The sequence below is a fragment of the Aptenodytes patagonicus genome, chromosome 3 (genome assembly GCF_965638725.1).
Source record: "Aptenodytes patagonicus chromosome 3, bAptPat1.pri.cur, whole genome shotgun sequence".
In the NCBI taxonomy this organism is placed as follows: Eukaryota; Metazoa; Chordata; class Aves; order Sphenisciformes; family Spheniscidae; genus Aptenodytes; species Aptenodytes patagonicus.
Window position 1 is genome coordinate 68,265,822 of NC_134951.1, and position 18,319 is coordinate 68,284,140.

General features: G+C 41.9%; 1 protein-coding gene across 5 annotated transcripts in view; it reads right to left on the reverse strand.

The window, feature by feature from the left end:
• NHSL1 (NHS like 1) overlaps window positions 1–18,319 on the reverse strand; it is a 187,219-nt gene that overhangs the window by 10,927 nt on the left and 157,973 nt on the right. For 4 of the 5 annotated variants that reach the window (XM_076333703.1, XM_076333706.1, XM_076333704.1 and 1 more), the window contains exons 4-5: window positions 12,135–12,327; window positions 7,052–7,183 (exon numbers count right to left, since the gene is read on the reverse strand). In XM_076333703.1, coding sequence (XP_076189818.1) covers window positions 7,052–7,183; window positions 12,135–12,327 — 325 coding nt within the window. The remainder of the gene's footprint in view (window positions 1–7,051; window positions 7,184–12,134; window positions 12,328–18,319) is intronic. The other variant, XM_076333705.1, reaches the window with a different exon arrangement.

An 18,319-nucleotide genomic window follows, 5' to 3' on the forward strand; every position in this document is an offset into this window, starting at 1 on the left:
ATCTCATGCAAAGCTGTGAGGATTTATAATACAGCAACTGCTCTTTTTACAGTTCCATTTCCTGAAGAGGGACAACAGAAATCTGCAGGGAAAATGGTTCAAAAAACCAAAGGAACATTTAAGACTCAGGTATTCTCTTAAAATGTTGAGGGTTTTAAGATTTTGGTGGAATTCAGAGGAGGGTAGCGAGGAGTATTTTGTTTGCAATTTACAAATGCACTGTAAAACCCCCACTCGCTTCCAGAGTAACACTGAAAAGTAAGGGTTTTCAAAAATCCTTAAAATCCAACCGCCTTTGTTGGTACTGCAGCTAGAAGATGAACAATCCAATTCTAAGGGACAGCTCAAACCTTTAATTGACTATTACACTGAAAATGCTATGTCTCAGAAAACCTCTACTTAAATAAATAGCAGTCAGAAGTTACAAGGTTTCTGCAACACCGAAATTCTGGAACCTTTTAAAGAATACCATCCACAAGTCCAGGGTTGCAGGGGCGATGTTTGAGCAGACAAAGTATTGCAGAACTGGACATCAGGTTACAGATGCGGAACGTTATGAAGTCGGAAGTGGCTGTGATTGGTGGTACAACAAATGTGGCTGAACGTAATTAATAATCATCTTGTCTGCATTTTATATGATCCTGTGTCCAGTAGCCCTGCAGCCAGTGCTACGTCCACCACAGGAGACACTCCTTTCTTCTTTATTACCCTACTTCTTGCTGTGCTGAAAGTATCTTTTAGGGCAAATGCTCTTCCTTAATGCACATGTTCAGTGTCAACTCCAGCAGCAAGTAAAGAACACTCACTATCTGGAACAAGCAAAACATGCAACATATTTAACATCTCTTGCATGGAAGCATAGAGAAGAGGTTCAAATGCGTACCTTAGCTCCAAGCGCTTGATCCAAGGTAGGCATGTACAGGTTACACCAGTTTTCCCCGACTCTGGTAGTTACTGGTGTTGCTCATTAGAGATGACAGGGACTGAGACTGACTGCAAATTTGATGGAAAAAAGAGAGTGTCTGCAGGTAATCCCTAGGGCCAGGTACTAGCTACACTGTCTCCCTGTGACTCTGGCTGATCTGCTGGCACCAGCAACTTGCTGCAGAGAATCAGCAGAAAGGTCCTCTGCATTGAAATGAGTGTAGAAAACTGAGGATTTGAGACCATAAAAAGTATGTGCATTGATATCGCAAAGAACATGCTTGTTTCAACTAGTATATAGAAGTAATCTCTCTTCCCAAACTACTTCTGACTAATCATTTCTACTATAAGCACTTGTCTCTTGTGCCACAGGCACATTCCTAAGATTTGTTGCTTTCATCTTCTCCTCATGCCCCACCTAGCAATCCTCCTCCAAACCTGGCGACCTGGCCAAGTCACTCTGCAGGCACCACAACTTCCAGCGTTACAAAACCCCCGAGAGATTCTTCATCTATTTCACCCTAGTACTTACATACCAAATGATTTTTAATAGACACTCAACAAGAAACAGACAAGTACATAGGGCTTATGGTAATTTTAAGGAATTTTCACTGTGCTGCGTGAAGCATCTGTAATCTCTCAGAGGGGAGAAATATATTGCAGAGAATCCTGCGATACTTTTCGTACTGCCAGCTAAAAAATATCCTGAATCCTTGCATATATCACTGCCACCCTGAAAGGGAGACTTTTGATGAAAATATGGGGAATTTAAGTTTTCTTGATTCTGTTCATTTCACTAACTGAACAGCCTCTGGTAAAGATTATATTCCTGGCATCTCTGTCTTCCATCCCCCATTATCAAAAAGCAGATGATACATACTTTGTAACACCCTGATCTCTGGATGAATAGTGCTGGAAACATACAGCGTTAAGAAACTACAGCTATAAAACCAGTATTAGTTAAAAGGCACAGTAACTCTGAGAAAGAGATATTCTCTCCAAAGACTGTTAAAGTTGCAACTTGAAGCAGGATGCAGAATTACTTGGCTTGAACAGCTGGGCATTTGCATGGTGTTTCTGTAGGACCACTGGATATCTGGGACTCTTCTTACCTGTGGGACCAATAACTTGAATGACTCCTAGTGCTGAAGGGACTAACTGGAAAAGAATATCAATTAAGAGGAGTCTTCATTAGACCAGCTGAGTTCCCAAAGATCAGAATGACTTATGTGCCCCCACGTTGCTGAGATGGAGTTGTTTGCTCTAAGGCATATCAAAGGAGAAGCTTTAACAATCCCAAATGATACCTGGGACACTGGCTGGTACCAACTGGAGGTCTGAGCTGTGCCACAAGAAAGCAAGTGAGGGACTGACCACTCAAGTGTCAGTCATATCCATCCTGATGACTGACAGGGGGTCCTATAGGTGACAACTCATTGTGAGCTACTGAGAATGGGAGGCAGGAAAATAAGCTGAAGAAAAGCATATGAGGTCATTCTGACCCTCTGAACCCTTTGGTTAGGAAGAAAAAAAAAAGTAGATGGGGAAAAAAAAAATCATAGAGCCGTAAAGACCCTGAATTGCACCTTAAGGTGGGAAAAAAAGTATTGAAATAATTCAAGGAAAGTACACACAAAACATAATTTAGAAGACAGTTTTTGAAAACCAAAAGAGGACAGAAACTTTCTGTTTGATTAAGGAAAAGCAAAATGCCTGGCAGAAGAAGAAGAAATCAAAAGGTGGAAAACTTGAAGATGGTTTCTTCTCCCCTGCTTTGATGAGGTATGTTTACTTGGAAGATGAACTGTGGTGAAACCGATACCCAGGTCTGGGACCTGCTCCTCCTGCAAGACAAGGAGGGGGTCCGGGATACCAGAAGCTGTCCATCGGTGACTGGGACTGCGCCGGTGCAGAGCTCTGGAGGAACACTCACAACCAGATACCTCGTACCTTCACAAAAAGAAAATTAGTCTGAGCCAGACCCTAGAGCACTGACACAGAGAAGGGACCATGGAAACATGAAGGCATTTTGCTGCATTTATTTCATCTGTCGAGTTGGAACGCGTGAAGGAAGCTGAAGATAACCAAGAGCCAAGAAATGAGCAACGCCTGCGACAGGTTCTCTCAGAGAGCTGCTCATCTCTACCAAACTTCTGCTTGGGAACCATCTTCTTGCCTGAGGGAAGAATACTGGTTTGCATATAAGGTCCCATCTGAAGAAGACAGCTAGAGGTGATGGATAATGGCAACATAAAGCAGAGAAACTGAGAGCACAAAAACTTGAAGTAAAATGTCATCTCAAAGTTTCTTGCCCTTTCTGCAGTTTTGATCCAACATTTGACTCCATTAAATACATATATAATATTAACGTTCTGTAAGACAATGAAGGTAATTCAGAGGTATGCAAAACTAATTTTTCATTGCTGTGTTTGGCAGAGGGAGGAATGCTTTGCCTTCTCCTCTTACTTTGGTGTTGCTCTGCTAAATAGTACTGAGAGGGTCCTGCTGTTAAAAAATAACTGTTCAGAAAATAACTGGCATCTCTAAACTGATAGGCATCTCATTCTGTTTCAGAATCCCATCTATCACCTCGCCATTTTATTTACGCAGCATTTTTTATGCGGAAGTTTCCAGGCTACGCAGAAGAGCCTGGTTCATCACTGGAAGACACCTGTGAAAACACAGCAGTATTACAACGCTCAAAAGTAGGAATGTTTAAAGATGCTTTCAGCAGATGCCTCATGGGTGCAGTTAATGATTCCTTTCAGCACGTTTGGCTAAATTCTACAAGGGTACCACGGCCGCTGAGCTCAGGCCAGTAATCAGCGCAGGCTTTCTCTTCTGTTTGGTCTTTTTTGTTCCAAAGGAGCCAAAGCAGCCAGGGGAGAACCCCAGCAGCTTGGCCCGGCAGAAGCTCTTCCAGGCTCTCTCACAAGAAACGAAAACAGTTCAAGCTTGGTTGAAGCTTTGAGGTTCTCTCAAGTTTCTGCTTCCTTCTGAAGGATAAACAAGAGGTAACAAGAATCTGCTGTATGTGTTGGTTATTTAGCCTGCGCACAGCAACTTTGGTGTACCAAGGGATTTTAATCTTTGTGTAAATATTATAGCCATTCACAGCAATGCTTTAGGGGAGAAACAAAGAGATTTATTCAGCTGAAACCACAGGGAGAATGTCAATAGGCACAATGCAATTGCTTGATTTGGAGTTTAGTCCGGATCCTTGTTCCGATCAAATGAACTGAGGAATGTTTTAAAACAACTCGTTGTTTGTTTTGGGACAGTGTAAGAGAAATAGGCTACAGAAATATTTGGGGAGTGACAGGGGAGAAGAGGCAGAAAGAGCACTGAACAATGATGGGGGAGACTTAATTTATTCCCAGTCTTGCCAGCGGCCTGGTGGGTGACTCTGGCTAAGTCACTTCACTGCAGCATGCCTGGTTTCCCCATCTATAAGATGAAGACACTGATAACTGTTCTGTTTTCAAGTGCACTTTGTTTCTAGTGATGGAAAGCAATACGCTAACAGGATGGATACTGCCATCAGAGAGTTTTCCTGGCATACATTTTGCTGTCTGGATGACATACAACCACCACGGAAGCAACATGAAGCTCCTCAGACAACTTCCACTGTAGGGCAGATGGCTGAAGCCCTACGTGCCTGCCGGTTGTGGGCCAGGGAACCATCCAGAGAGAGCTCCTACAGTGATACACTGCCAGCCCTGATATTTCCGCAACTTAAAATAGGAGCCAAGGAAAACCTTCAAGCAGTGCAACGTGAAATGTGCTCAGCACAGAGATGAAAGACCGAAATCAAGACCATAAAACCTGTCACCCTTAGCAAACAGATTGGTAATAGTCACAAACTTCTTTTAAGATATTAATTGAAGATTTCTTTTTAAGATAGATGCCAACTGCATTCTCAGTTTATTCCACCAGGTAAACTACAGTTGATGCCTTCAAGCATTAAACATCTGTCTGAAGTGGTCACAAACGTAACTGCAAAGTTTTGGAAACGCTGCCAGCAGGAAGCATTCTCCACACATACACCCAAGTACAGTTGTCACCCATTTCAAAATCCACGTGCCTGGAAGAGCGTCGGGAACCCCAGCAAGTGACAAACGGTAGTGTGGACAGTGTTTTGCTTTGCTCTGCTTTTCTCCGCTATCTGCCCTCGAGGTAGGTCCTACATGGGTCAAAGATAATCTCTGTCAAAAACTATAGCCTTGGTATGTATGTCATTTTCAGAATACCGCACCACACTCAAGACCACCGTAACAACCCTGAAAATGAACAATTTAAGCGATGTCTTGTATCAGTTTTGCATTTAAGTGGCACACGCATTTTTAAGGAGCACAAGTCATTTCATCTCGTCTCTAGACAAAGAGCAAAGCGATTTAGTTTAAAATGGAAGAAGGGAATGTAAAAAGTATCCATCCTGAACAGATGAGAGAAGATGAGGGTTGTCTCTGCTATTCCTCAAACCAGCTGTAAACATGGTGTCTGAGGGATTACCCTCAGGGAGACCTAAAACAGGAGAAGGCAATCTTTTGTTAAGAATAATTCAATATTAAGTTTTATGTAGCTTTGTTTCCAGCTTTGATCTTTATTTGGTGAGAACGAATCTACTTTATTTTGTTTAACTCTCAAGCTTGCTTACAGTTGATTGCAAGGCTGATAAATGTGCGCTCTCTCTCAGGAAATAACAAATTCAAATTTTGACCTCCAGGAGGACTCCAGGTCTGGAAAGTGTCTCCTGCCAGGTGGCAAGGCCCACTATTGGACAGTGAAAGGGAGGAAGGGAACCCACGCTATGAGGAGGAGTTCCCTACGGCAGGCACAAAACAGCATCCATCCCACAAGAAGAGATGGACAAAGACAACTGACAGCTTTGAACAAATCTCAGAACAGCAGTTAGAAATAAAATCATTATGTGAGATCCAAAGGTAACAAAATTTAAAGCTGCCTAACTTTAGCTGTCCTAACAGCGTTAGGGCAATTTAATTGTCTCTCTTGAGGCAGAGGATTCCCATGGCAGGGCACTGTTTCATTATAGATGCTGAAGGAGCACAGTTCCACTCGCAAACTGCTCTTCATGTACTTGCTTGTTTCTTGGCTTTCTCTACGCCTGGCCCTCTAGCTCATTTCAAACCCATCCAGGCAAGTTACATATTTTTGCCTCTATTTCTGAAAAATCTAGACAAAGAACCAAGAATTGAAAACATAATTAAAAAAGAGATGCAAAATGCAACGTAGTAAAACTTACTGAAATCGTCAATATATGAGACGATTCCACATGTAAAGCACGTAAAATTATGTTCTGCCGGACTATTTTAATAGACGTCCTTCCTCTACTGCAAAAAAAAGGGAGGGGGAGCATAATTTTATCTGTGAAGTTATCATTTGGGAAAAACTGAAACATCTTTTTTAAAAATAAATAAGAATGACCAGATTTAAATCAGAGAGTTCTGCAAAAAGTGTCTGAAAGGTCTGCCAAAATTCCGACTGCTTCATCAGCTATGAATATCACGTATGCTACTAACTGTGAAAGAGGACAGCCTGAGGTAGTGTAAATGTGACCGAGTAGGCATTTTCCTTTGGAATATATGCAATAGCTAATGTGCCCATGTAAATTACTTCCAATCAAATAACACTGATACTTAAGGGGTCGCCAATTAGATCTAAACTGAACTGGAAAATACACAGGTTTTTCACTGTTGATGTAACTCGGCAGATTCGGGAAGGCATCCATGAATTGTTTTACTCCACTGAGTAATTATTTGCAAGCCAAAATGCCTGCCCACTTCAGTTTTGCTTCAGTGAACATCCTGGGTGAGTAGACCCAATCTCCAGGAAAGCATTAAAGACCAGAAACCTTACATCCCTGCAGATTTCCATCGTACCAGTACACCATTTTCCAAATACACTTTTCCCTTCAACAGATGGAAGTCAACAGGTAAAAGGTCCTAATTTCCCAGTGCACAAGGTGGCAAGGAGGCACACATGTATTTGGAACTGTAATAGGCTATCAGACTGTATCGGTTTCATGAGCACTGGTAATGTTATTAGTCGAGTAATGATAAGCAGTGACAATGAACAGTGGATGGAATACAGTTCTGATGAGCCATACCTAGCTCCTTTTGTATGTTGTCAGGGATTCCTGTAATAGTCTTTCTCCTTTTGACTTTCTTCGGCCGTCTTACCACCGTGTCTGTGTAAATTAGAGACCGCCGAATGCTGGCTTGGCGGTCGAAATTCTCCCCTAATACATGGTAGAACAAGCAAAGCAACATTACTTCCAAGCACGCTGACATCATGCACTTTCTTCCACTAGTTTTGTTGTAGAAATGGAAAAAAAGGCATTAATAAATGATGTTAGCTTGGTCCTACAATGAAGGTTTACACTGAAGGAAGATACGGCATATTATCACCGTAAGGCTTTAGACACACATATCCATTACACAGTACTGCAGGTTTTAAAAGGAATTGTTGACTTCCTGAGCCCAGTTCAGATCTGGTGAGAGCAGCTCTAATTCCGCAAGTGAACAGAATCCTTGCTTTAATTTGGCCCTTTGTGGGGTTTTTTTGTGTTTTTTTTGTTTTATTTTAAAGTGACGAGCTGCAGAAAAAGCAAATCTGCTCATGAAAATGAAAGATCACAATGAAAGATCACAAAATGAAAGATCACAAATTATACAGGAACAGACATTGCTATTGGCAACAGCTACTACAATGTCTTTGCACAGCTCCGTCATTAAATCACACGAGACGCTTCTTTTTCATTCCAAGTTGCTCTGAACCTGTCAAGTGTACCACATTTCTGGTGGTGATCTTTTAACATGAATACAAATAAGTACTATGGAGCATACAGAGATCAAACTGATCTTGTGGTCTCATAAATATTTCAGTCAGAGTGGAAGCTGCTTAAAATCAAAACTTTATAAATGATTATAAAAATATACAATGGTGAGAGCTGAAAAAATGTGTGTGTGTAAGCGCACGTTGCCAGACAAAGCCTTATGATAACCATGTGCTGTATCATAACAGGACCCAGAAGCACCACTATCATTAAGCAGCTTTTCTTTAGGAATTCACTTTTGTTCAGAGGTTTATAATTTGGCCATTTTACTCATAGCAAGATAAAACTTGCCCTATAGATTGTGAGCTCAGTTAATCCTCTGTCACTTCTAAAAATCTAATGACTACCCCCCCATATCTCACACGTAAGTTCCCTTTTTAGAAGTTAAAGCATTTTAAAGCACTGCTAAACGTCCTTTAGATGATCCATTTAAAACTTAAATGCAGAAAAAACTTGATATACGTGTATATGTTTTTTGCCTTGTACGCTTTTTTTGAAAATTGATGACCAAATTATTTACCTCTAAAAAGTGATTAATGCACAGTAACTAGTATGTCATAAATATTATCTCTGGCTGACTGCACATCAGCATGATGTGTGTCGTGCAAATAGCATAGAAAACCTCATTACCTCTATAACAGTTAAAGATGCAGTCATATATTAAAGTATAGCATGTGGACTTGTGAAAATGCAAGGAAAAAACGTAGCAGTTTCATTCACCATATTGTAAACATAAAGACTCTGACTCTGTTTGACCGGAGCCTTGTGCTCCCATGAGCTGCACTTGCGCTAAGCGGAATTCTTGCAGCTACAAAGAAGTACCAGTTTCATCCAAGTTTTGGACTGATTTAAGTCAGGGCAGATTAAGGGAGGAGGAAGCCCATAGGATCTATAAAATTTAGAGCTATGGATCCCACTGGCTTAGTAGAAGCCCTGAAATATTGAGACAGGCTATCCACGATCTGGGGCATTACCACTATTAGGACATTAGGACCCTTACGGAGTCAGGGTCAGGACCATTAGGTAATCCTGCCATGCAGGATAATAATAATTCTAGCCACATTATAACAAATCCAAAGAATTTGAAGGAGAAAGTTTTGCATCTCTGAACATATCTTTATCCATTCGAAGGCCAACAATTATGCCTGAGACAGTGAGTTGCAAGAAAATTAAAATACAGCTTTCAATGCCCTGGAATAAAATGTAAATGGTATGTAGAGGGTGCAAACAAGGAGAGAGTCTTTTACAAAGCCTCAGACAGCACAAACAGGATGACCATGGGGAAATGTTACTGTGTCAGCTGATCCACAGTAACTTCTTCCCCTGAGCTACCCAGGAGCTAACTCAACCAATCCATCTTCAATGGCTTTTGATACACAAAGGCTTTTTCAAAGCCACTGTGCAAATTTGTAGAATTTCAAAGTAGCAGCTTCAATAAATTCCAACAAGCAAAATCAGAACGTCTGTCTTTTTTCCGTTCTTCGTTGTCTTTTTTTCTTTAGAAAATATCGATGTTAACATTAAATATATTTTGCAGATTTAAGGGTATTTTCCTCCTTCCGTTACAGGTTTGTAAAAAATCATCTAAGCATTCCTTATACAGTTTACTCAGTTTTCCCTCACGCAGTTTACTCAGTTTCCTTGGATTCACCGAAAATATTTAAGTATGTGCTTAAATCTCACTGAAGTCAGCCAAGCTGGACTCAAGCAAAGGCTTAAATGTTTTGCAGGATCCAGCCTGGCGCGGATCACCTCCACCATCACCAGACTCCTCCATCTGGAAAGAAAGTTAGTTCCGGAAAACCCACGAGAGCAGACACCGTTATACATCTTTTAACCCCCAGGATATGTAAAAGCAAAGACTGGTTACCACTGAAAATTCAGCCCAACCTCTTCCAGGCCAGAGTAAGCTCAGCCCAGGCACTCCCAAAGACTGAAACTGCTTCCAAATCTGGATGTCTAGTCAGCAGCTTGTCAGCCTAATGCAGTGCCCCTGCACCTTCAGGCTATCCAACTGATTTTTACTACTACTGTATTAGTTGCAATCTGTTCACCGAAGAGCCCCGAAAGCTGAACTTGCAGAGCATTTATTGCACAGCCACGTGAGAGGCCATTGTAGCAGAATCATTACTAATGCACTGCTGAAAACGCTGTCAATTGCCAGCAGCCTCTTCAGAGGTTAACCTTTTATTTCATGCCAGGAGTAATAAAATGGAAGTTTTTTGACCTCTCTTCTGGGAGAGCGAGAAAAGAGCAAGCGAAGGAAAAAGCCAAATCAAAACAAAAAACGGCGATGGTTTGTTCCACGGCACGTTGAACAAACGGCACAGAATTTCTGGTCGTTTTTTTCCTGCCTCGTGCAGTAACATAAGGAACTTCACAAAATAAAATTACTCGGCGTGTGGGAGGGCAGAGGAGGGGAGCAGATTGTGACTTTTAAAGAGGAACAAGGACAGCCGCTTTTTTTTTGTGTGTTGTGTGTGGCTCGTAGCCTGTTACTGTCACTTGCCTTGTTTCACAGTAGCAATATAATTATTCCAAGGGAAAGGAAACGGTGGATCCCAGAGACCAGTCCACACGCTGCAACAGCAGTCTTCCTTTACTGCCCTCCCTTTCCGTCCCTTCTGATTACCATGTTTATAAGGGAATAAATGCTCAACAGCACACTTCAGAAAGGTGAGGTATAATATGCACGTGCACTATTTTTATCAGAAAAGTTGAGAACCGCTGAGTTTGCTGAGTGCAAACCAAACAATTCAGGGGAGACACGGTTTGCTACACCCGTCGAATTAAGCTGGTTGAAGTCACAATGTAATTTATCCAAACACGGTAACGTTCCCAGTGACACTGAATTAATCTATGAGGGTTATTTGATCTCTTTTACCTCATTTTTTCTTTCCATCTGTTTATTTCCCCCATAAATTTTCAGTACGCAGGGTCATTAAATCGAACAGCAGATTACTCTTTCTGTAAGTATACCCTGTTCCTGCTGTCGCAGTATCTCAGCCCTGCTCAAGCTCATCGATTCTGTCAGATTATCCGTTGTTCCCATAACTCGGCCTTCTGCACCTGTATCCTACATTCCCTAGATAATGCCAACTGGCCTAGTAACATTTCAGTACTGCATTTGTTTCCCTTCTATTAATTTTCCAGACCTGGAGTGTTTGTAATTTTCTGTTGCCGTCATGCTATTTATTTCAAATATTTTCTGCTGTTTATTTAAGGAAATGTTTCTTGTTGATTCCTCAGAGCTCTCTGATGTTTGTCACGGAAGTACTGCTCCTATACTATTTAAACATTTAAATACTACTAAATAGTATTATTTAAAATACTAGTTTATAAAAATATACGTGAAAAAATTATTAGTAGTCACATTGGGAAAGGGAACACCTAATTTACTTTCAAAACAAAACCAAACATTGCAAGCTATTGATTGTAAGAGGGAGCATGGAGCCAGAGCGCGCCATATGGCATTTGAAATAAATTGGATATTGACTATCATCCTGGTTTTGGCAGGCAAACGGTCAGTTATTTGAATTAACTAATAATAGGCAATCTTGATATTGTGCAGAAAAAGAGGGATTATTAAACTGACGTGATAATTCGATCTTTCACAGAAATTCTATTTACACACAACAAAGTATCTATTCAGCATTAGGCTTTAACATAATTTAACTTCCACAGACTGGGAGTTCTGCAACTGTAAAGCCAAAGAGCATTTTCAAAATGAAGGGTTAATACACAGTTCATAACAGGAAAATGTGGACTATTGTCACATAAGTGGAGTGTCTTACCAAAGGTCTTGCTCGAAGATGTAGCCCCATTAACTTTTGCTGTTCTTACCTTATACCCTCCTTGACACCTAAACCTCTTGTTGCTGATAAAAATAAGACCCTAGAGTTCTTTTCCTTTAATTTTCTAACATTTAGTCTTTGGAATATAGAAGTCCCTGATAACCTTCCTTACATAAAATTCCTAGAAGAAAATCCTGAAATATCATTAGCATTGCATAAAACATGATTTTCCATTACCTATCTTCAGTGCAGTCCACAGCAAAACACTGCTATTTATCAACCCTCTTCTCGTATTTCATGAATATCTAATGCCATTTCAAGCTGATGTTGTGTAGACTACCTTCATTAATGATCATTTTAAGGGATTTTGAGGTTTTCTCATTAAGTTTGGAGACGGACTATTAAACACAAAACACTGTTTTCACAGAAAGGTGCAATAAGTAATTCAAAATTCATGCATCAAATATATGAGTGTCAAAATACTCCACAAATGTATGGAACCCCTTTAATCCCTTCCTTCCCTCATCAGTGCAATGTAATTACTGAAATTAAAAGCCTACCGGTCACATTAATAGGAACCACATCTGTTTGGACTGCCTGTGCTTGTTGTCGCATTTTCTCTTCTGGTGTTGGCAGTGGGAGTGACTTAGTCCAGTTGGTTTGGGTGTTGATATCTGATAACTCATTTGGAACTGGAGTTTTAGGCCTTTTGATGGTAATAAGCTTTTCTTCTTCTGGGGAAGAGACGGGGCACTACAAACAGAAATACATGCAACAATGTAAGTTTACTACCAAAAAATAAAAGGTAGAACTATGGTATTACTAAGGTATTGCCGCTGCAGTCAGCACGATTGCTTGTGGAGCAAAATACACCCTCACCAATATCACGCTTAGACCTACATAAAGGGTGATTTTAAAAAAAAAAAAGCAACCAACCACAACAAAATACCTGGATTATATTTATCCAAGATGTCTGATCAGTCTAAGGAATACATACCAATGAGAAAGAAAAGAGCGGTCTCGAGCAGAGCAAAACACAGTAACTAATTATCTTACATATTGACCTTGTCCCTGGAGTGATTAACCCCTCCCAGTGCCCTCTTAGGAAGATGAGATCTGAGCACTGCTTTGCTCTAGCTGTCCTAGGTTGTAAGGATGCATAAGGTCTCAGCAAGAAGCCTGTTGTGAAGAGAGAGATTTTGGGAGAGCTCCGTAAAAGAACCAGCCAATGCACTCTACAAAACCATCAGCCACGGATCAGTGAGGTAGCAAGAATAACTTTGCTTGGCCTTGGAGAAACTCAAGCCACAGTCAAGGGGTTCATTTTGCCCATTTTTCAAGGATGAAGCAGTTAACAATATTAGTAGCCACAGAATGTCATTTTTAAAGTAATTCCTTATCAAAGTGGCAGATTTCACCTCCAGGATGGGTGCTTCACTTAAAAAAAAACAAAACAAAAAACTTTCTGCACCAGAAAAAGAGGTTGCAACAGCTTGTGCAAATCCTTCCACCAGACAAAGTTATAAGCCAAAAAAGCCCTTTGCTTTTGGGGAGCAAATCTGTTTTCATTACAAGGTCCTCACTTGCATGCCAATAATGCCAGAGAAAGCCATAATGTAGCTTTTTACTGATAGGACAGTACTAGTCCATGGCAAACCCAGACAGGCAGGTTTGGGGCACACAGAAGACATCGCTGGGGCTTCTAGCAGGCGGTCACAAGCTCCAGGCAAACTGGGGAGAAGCAGCCTTCTCTCCTCTTCGCTTCTGCCAGCAAGGCACCCCAGGGAATCCCAGAAGCAGGAGAGGAAGGAAGACCTGGAGGAAAACCAACCTCCGCCTCCTCCTGCCCCCAGGCAAAACAAAAAAAGAGAAAAAAACTATGGAAGAGGAGTTGCGTAGAGGCTGCAGCACTAGCAGAGATCTCTCTGCAGCCTCCTGAGTCCTCTGCTTCAGGGGTGTTTGCTCAGGCTACTTGGCACAGTGGACCTCCCTCTCTACCACCAGACCAGAGTTACAGTCCTCCCCCGGCTTTCTTTATTCCTCTCTCCCTTTGGAGAGCAGACTACTACCCAAAATAAGGCTGTCAGTACTGGATCACTGCCTCTCCCGGTAGTTACTCCCTCGCTGCTGTACACAGGCACTGAAAGAAACATCACTGCTATTTATAACAGATGGATTTTTTTAGTTATTATTATGGGTTTTCAGTCTAAGCGATCTGTTTTCTCTTGAAGCTGAGTGCTATACAAAAGACATGCCCAGACACTGTGCCGCAACCACTGTTTATCATCTCTGATTTTAATTTTCTTCCTGTTACCATGAGGAGTTCCCACTGTTTATAAATAAATAACCATTTATTTATTCTATTATGTTTCGACTCTACATCCTTTAGGACAGGGCCCAACATCTTATTTAATAAAAATAAAAAAAATAAGCAGCTTCCAGGCAAAAAGTAAAACAATAGAAAAGTAAAATCTCTTCAGGTAATAGTAAAAAAAATTTCAGGCAATGAAATTATTATTAATATCATCCTGTGGTTTGGAACCACACTTCGAAACATGGGAGCTTTTCTTCGAGGAAATAATCCATTTCTGTAAGTCTTACACTTCTTTACCAGGGAGACTGTGGATGGGATAGATGCTGCTCTGTAGGAAAGGGCTCAGCCCTGTGAAAGCCCCAGCAATTCTTTCAATACAAGCTTCTTGGAGGACACCAATATTTTTCCAGGCCCACATTGTTTTTAAAAGGCTCTAAAACCATTTCTATAAAAATTGTATTGGGTTTATGTGGCAAGGTTTTGGTAGCAGGGGGGCTACAGGGGTGGCTTCTGTGAGAAGCTGCTAGAAGCTTCCCCCATGTCCAACAGAGCCAATGCCAGCCGGCTCCAAGAGGGACCGGCTGCTGGCCAAGGCCAAGCCCATCAGTGACAGTGGAGCACCTCTGAGATAACATGTTTAAGAAGGGGAAAAAAACCGCGCAACTGCAGCCGAAAAGAGGAGTGAGAATACGTGAGAGGAACAACTCTGCAGACACCAAAGTCAGTGAAGAAGGAGGTGCTCCAGGCGCCGGAGCAGAGATTCCCCTGCAGCCCGTGGTGAAGACCATGGTGAGGCAGGCTGTCCCCCTGCAGCCCATGGAGGTTAGCGGTGGAGCAGATATCCACCTGCAGCCCATGGAGGACCCCACGCTGGAGCAGGTGGATGCACCCAAAGGAGGCTGTGACCCCGTGGGAAGCCTGCACTGGAGCAGGCTCCTGGCAGGACCTGTGGACCCGTGGAGAGAGGAGCCCACACTGGAGCAGGTTTGCTGGCAGGACTTGTGACCCTGTGGGGGACCCACGCTGGAGCAGTCTGTTCCTGAAGGACTGCACCCCATGGAAGGGACTCACGCTGGAGCAGTTTGTGAAGAACTGCAGTCCATGGGAAGGACTCACGTTGGAGAAGTTCTTGGAGAACTGTCTCCTGTGGGAGGGCCCCCACGCTGGAGCAGGGGAAGAGTGTGAGGAGTCCTCCCCCTGAGGAGGAAGGAGTGGCAGAGACAACATGATGAACTGACTGCAACCCCCATTCCCTGTCCCCCTGCACCGCTCAGGGGGAGGAGGTAGAGAATTTGGGAGTGAAGTTGAACCGGGGAAGAAGGGAGGGGTGGGGGGAAGGTGTTTTAAGATTTAGGTTTTATTTCTCATTATCCTACTCTGATTTGATTGGTAATAAATTAAACTAATTTCCCCAAGTCAAGTCTGTTTTGCCCACGATGGTAATTGGTGAGTGATCTCTCCCTCTCCTTATCTTGACCCACGAGCCTGTCATCATATTTTCTCTCCCCTGTCCAGCTGAGGAGGGGGAGTGATACAGCGGCTTTGGTGGGCACCTGGCGTCCAGCCAGGGTCAACCCACCACAAAAATATAATGTGAATGCTTATCTTTTTATGGGTGCATGTACATACACTGTTTATACACACATACAGTGCGGGCACACACATATATATGCGCACCTACACACAAACACAAGCACTTTCCCACCTCAAATCACTCAAATTTATACAAACCTTCATTAACAAGCAATTTGGGAGAGAGATAACACTGCAGAAGGGAAAGCTGCCTCCAGGCCATGCTTCCCCCCAATTAAGTTTAAAAACAGCTGAGAGAGAAAAAAGGTTTGTAAGGAACGTGGCACAGGGGTGCTAGCCCAGTGCCAGAGCAGGCACGTGTGTGTGCACTTAAAGGAGTAATCAGGGGTTGAGGCAGAGAAATACCGCTTTCTCCCTTCTACAAAGAGCTTCTCTCTGCCTGAATCGGGGCACCAAGGATGATGCTTCAAGCCTGGTTTTGCAGTTTGTGTGGGGTGAGGATGAGCTCCAGTGACCTTTGGATAATCTGCTTGGCTGATACTGTCAGCATCAATATCTGTCACATTCAGACTGTACTGCAGTGCCAGGTCTCAGCTGTCATACAGCAGTCACCAGGGGCTACTCCAATATGTCAAGTGACAGAGATATTGGTTACAAAGCCACCCTTCCTTTTCAAGGAAATTGCCCAAACCAAGCAGAACCCTTTTTCCATTACAGTATATAAGTAGCTAGAAAAACTGAAGAACTGAAGCATCTACTACAAGAGAATCCTAATTATCAAAAAAAATGTGAAGCAACAATCACAAATCTTGCAGAATTAAAAGCTGAGAAAATTGGGGACAAATGGAGGAAGACGGACAGAAATGAATTAGCTCAGTGAGCATATAACGAATGAAAAGCAATTGAAAACCCAATTGTGCAGCTGAGGTCAAAGCACTATGTCAGTAAGAATGATTTTCTGCCATAGGACAGTGGTGTGTACTTCTGCAAAACAATTCAGTGAAAGAGTTGTGGGCAGTTTTGAGTGTAGGAAGAAATGTTCACGCTTCATCTGCAGGTACGCTTTCCATGGTTCCTGGATGAGCATGACTGTCTCTACTTATATTCTTTCTTCCAAAGCGCCCACAATGGTCGTGGTATATTTACTTGGGTTTGTGATGTGAAAATACTTTTAAAGGGCATGACAAAGCTGTACACAGCTTTATTGCACATAGAGGAAGACAGCGGTTCATCTTTCAGCTTTCTTCAGACAGAAATTATTTATCTCTAATTAGGATGAAAATAGGGATTTACATATTTTTAGCAAACATTCCCAGATTTACAACACAGAAGCTTGCTGGAAAATGCAGTGAATTGCTGCTGTATAACATGAATGTCTTCTCAAGCAAGGTCTGTTGTATCAGAAATAGAACTGGACTAGGCAGTACTTTGAGATTATGTATCTGCTTAGCAAAGCTGACCATAAACACTATGTTCGTAATAGAACAGAAAGCACCTGTCCCATTTTTAAAGCATCTCTGATTCATAACAACTTCATTGCTAGACTTAAATGGCCAAATTTCTGTGCAACAGGATGTTAGACATCTCCTCAGGAAAATTTATTGGAATTCATCCTTTTTAAAGGACCAGGGAAGAAGGAAAGGTGGGATATGAAAGCAACAGCCTTGGACCTTGCAGTGTTTCCACAAACACGCATTAGAGTGGAAAAAGCATGAACTTTCAAATGGGAGTTGAAATGAGAATCCAGGAAAGAAATGGCCTATAAATACACTATAGACAAGCTATATGGCTCAGTAAGCCAGAGCGTTGCCGCTGCCTTGTTGACATATTGTCCCCCAGCCTACTTAGTTGCTGAGATACAACAAAAGGGTTTTACCATCTCAGCACATTCACGCTATTTGAGAGGTCTCAGATGACAAGTGAGTATATACTTTGTGTCTTGCAGCACGCTCTGCCTAAATACTCTGGTTATTCTTAATCGTTTCATATTCCAGGGGTTTACACTACACTGTTTGAAAAAATATGGGACCTCCAGGAGGAAAATTCAATCCATACAAATTTTACCTTTCAGCAAAGGAACTTCAAACTTGTAGTCATGTCTTTTACCTCACTGCCTACTGCAACCATTTCTAAAATTGTGACTTCTCAGAAAAACAAAACTGACGAAAAAAAACCCCAGCATTGCGGACAGGAGCCATACCAATTCAGCTGTCTATTACTGTTTGCCAGCATCCTATCCCTACTCTAGCCTTTTACTAGGTTTGATGGCTTCCCATGCCCTTTTACCCAATGCAAAGGGATCAAGACAAACAATAACAGGGAAAAAAACCCCAACCCCCAAACCTTTAAATTCCTCTTTATTGGTCAATCAAGAATGTCACTTCACATGCCTGCTTCAACCCGCAGGGTTTCACACTGTGTTATGGAACACTGCCACATTATAAATTTACATGAAATTACATGCAAGTTGAATTAGTCATGTCTTGCTCTATTTGGTGTCCTCCAGACCAAGGTCCCCAGTCTAGTCCCCCAGATTTTCATAGAATATTCCCTTTTATTACTTCTACACACGGATCTTCAGTTACACTAGCCTACTTTGCTATCCTACTAAATTCTTCACTTCATAGTCTTCACTGTCTCAGTAAGGACGGGATTTTTTTTTTGTCGGCAGAAATTATTGTCCGTCAAGCAAGTTATCACCTTAACCAGCACTGCAGAAATATTCCTTTCTTCCTCCTCTACTCTGTTGCAATGGGATTAAAAACATAAGGAGTTGTACTGCATCAGTTCAGAGCTCTAAAAGCCTATCTAGTATCTGCCTTATGATAATGGCCAATCAATGATATACAGGTGAAATTAAATCAGAGGATGCATCCAGTGGATACCTTCCCCTGAATA